Source organism: Galeopterus variegatus, unplaced genomic scaffold (assembly GCF_000696425.1).
Source record: "Galeopterus variegatus unplaced genomic scaffold, G_variegatus-3.0.2 Scaffold4102, whole genome shotgun sequence".
Lineage (NCBI taxonomy): Eukaryota > Metazoa > Chordata > Mammalia > Dermoptera > Cynocephalidae > Galeopterus > Galeopterus variegatus.
The window spans coordinates 185,674-187,721 of NW_007730213.1; the positions used below are offsets into that span (position 1 = coordinate 185,674).

Consider the following 2,048-nt stretch of genomic DNA (forward strand, 5'->3'; position numbering starts at 1 on the left):
ATAAACTAAGATTCTGAAACTAATTAAATCAGCTCTTAAAAGGAAAAGCATTTGAAAAATACCCAGAAGAAAGAAAGAGTTAAATCAATGTCTCCCATATAAAACAGGAACACAAAGGACACTGTTTTCTCCAGCCCCACCCTGGCCCTCAGCTACTGTGAACCTCGACTACCCTTTTCCCACACACAGTAAGGAATCTGCCTGAGACATCTATCAGGGCGGGAGAAGCTGCTGGACGTGACACTGGAGCTTCCACTGGCCATGGCAGACGCATCATTTGCAGCATCAATGATGGCATGGGCTCTCTCTTCCACATCTGTCAAAGCATCTCTGTACCGGGTTGGAACGGAACTAGGGACAACACTATTCACCTTGGCCAAGAACTCTAGCACTTTCCTCTTGGTGATTTCAGTGTGGGCCTTTGGACCCCACAGGAATTCGTAGCGTGCAGGATCACTGTTGGGCACCTGCCGGTACTCCAGAAATTGTTCTTGAACAAAATCTGTGGTGATGAGCTTCCTGGGCTCCCCATAGATGAAGTGCTCCCTCCCAGCATACACCCCGATACTACTCAGCACTTCCCAGATGTACTCCTCAGGGGCGCGCTTGCCCTTACTGAAGATCACGCTCAGGATAAGTATCAGGAGGCTGGTCTTGGGCATGCCCTGGTTATTAATCATCACTCCATCATACGTGAGCTTTAGTGTGTTGGCAGAGACATAGGAGTGGTTGCTGGGATCCACTTCCGTCATGGCAATGCCAAAAACAAGCTCTATGAAATCATAGGCTTTCCTAAAGAGCTCAGGAGAGTGGTCCTTGTATATGCTAAAGACAATATTCAGCATTTCTGCTTTTCTGATGGGCTCCTTTGCTCGATATTTGAGGAGCAGAAACTTCACCAACTCTCCTACCTTCTTGTCTATCTCATGTGTCAGTGGGAATTCAGGGTCTGGCAAGACCCGCCAGGCACTTGTATCTCCCTGTCCTTGGCTCCCGGAGGCTTCACCTGATGTGTTCCATGAAGTGGAGAAGGGGCGGGAGCTCTGAGGCCTCCGGGGAATACTGCACATCCCAGCAGCAGGCACCTCCGCTTCAGCTGTGGGAACCTGTGCACCCAGCAAATCCTCTGGCTCCATCAGGGCCTGAAAGTCTTGCTGAAACCTGAGACGTGGACGCTTGGGAGAGTGAGACATGATGACTCTGGTCACGGGCAGCAGGTACGATGGTGAGCGGGGTGTAGGCAATGGGATCCCACGGGCCTGGGGGAAAGAGGGACAGTGTGAGTGGCCTCACCAGGGAAAATCACCCATGATGTCTCTGACAAAGGCTGACTTACAAGTCTCCCCCTTTGGCGATGTCCTAGGACCTCACAGGTCTTCTGTCTTCTGGTAGGCCTGTTCCCCACGAACCTGTATGGGGACATGAGAAAGGACCTGAGGGTGCAGCCAGGTGCAGAGGGCCAGGTTCCTGAGGCGACTGTAGAGCCGGTGTGGTCGGGCACCGTGGGATGTGTACCAAGGGTGGTAGAGAACCCTGGGTACACATCAGAGTGTCCATGTCACCTTGAGCCCTGGCACTGCCTGTCCTTCTCTGCTCTGCTGACCTTAGGACACTGCCTCACACCACTCATCACCTCCCTGTTCCTGGCGCCCTATACGGGGAACTGAGGGGACCCCTCAGGCTGCAGACTGCCGGCACAGCCTTCGCATCGGGGAGCTGACAGGCAAGATGGGGCTGGATTCTGCCAAACCCCCGCAGTTCTGGGGAGGATGGTCCCTCAGTACTCCCTCAGGGTCTTCAACTTTTCTCAGACACGGACGGATCCCCACCCCTTTGCCGACCTCAGGCTAAACTTTCAGAACGAGAGCTGACATCCCCGGAAGCGACAGAAGGAAGTAAGGTGGCACTACATCCGACCAGGCCACCTGGAGTCTTCCCAGGGCCAAGGGCAGGTGTAAATTGGGGTCAGTGGCACATCTGTTCTACTGCACATGGGACTCCTTAGTCCCCTCAGTCCTCACACTGATGTCTGGCAGGGCGTGGGACTC

At 53.7% G+C, this 2,048-nt stretch overlaps 1 protein-coding gene across 1 annotated transcript; it reads right to left on the reverse strand.

Annotated features, from left to right (window-relative positions):
* Positions 1 to 15: 15 nt before the first annotated feature.
* On the reverse strand, positions 16 to 1,193 carry LOC103602343 (melanoma-associated antigen C2-like). Its single transcript, XM_008586756.1, has one exon. The coding sequence runs from the start codon at positions 1,191 to 1,193 to the stop codon at positions 153 to 155; it is 1,041 nt and encodes a 346-aa protein (XP_008584978.1). The 3' UTR covers positions 16 to 152.
* Between the last annotated feature and the right edge of the window lie 855 nt (positions 1,194 to 2,048).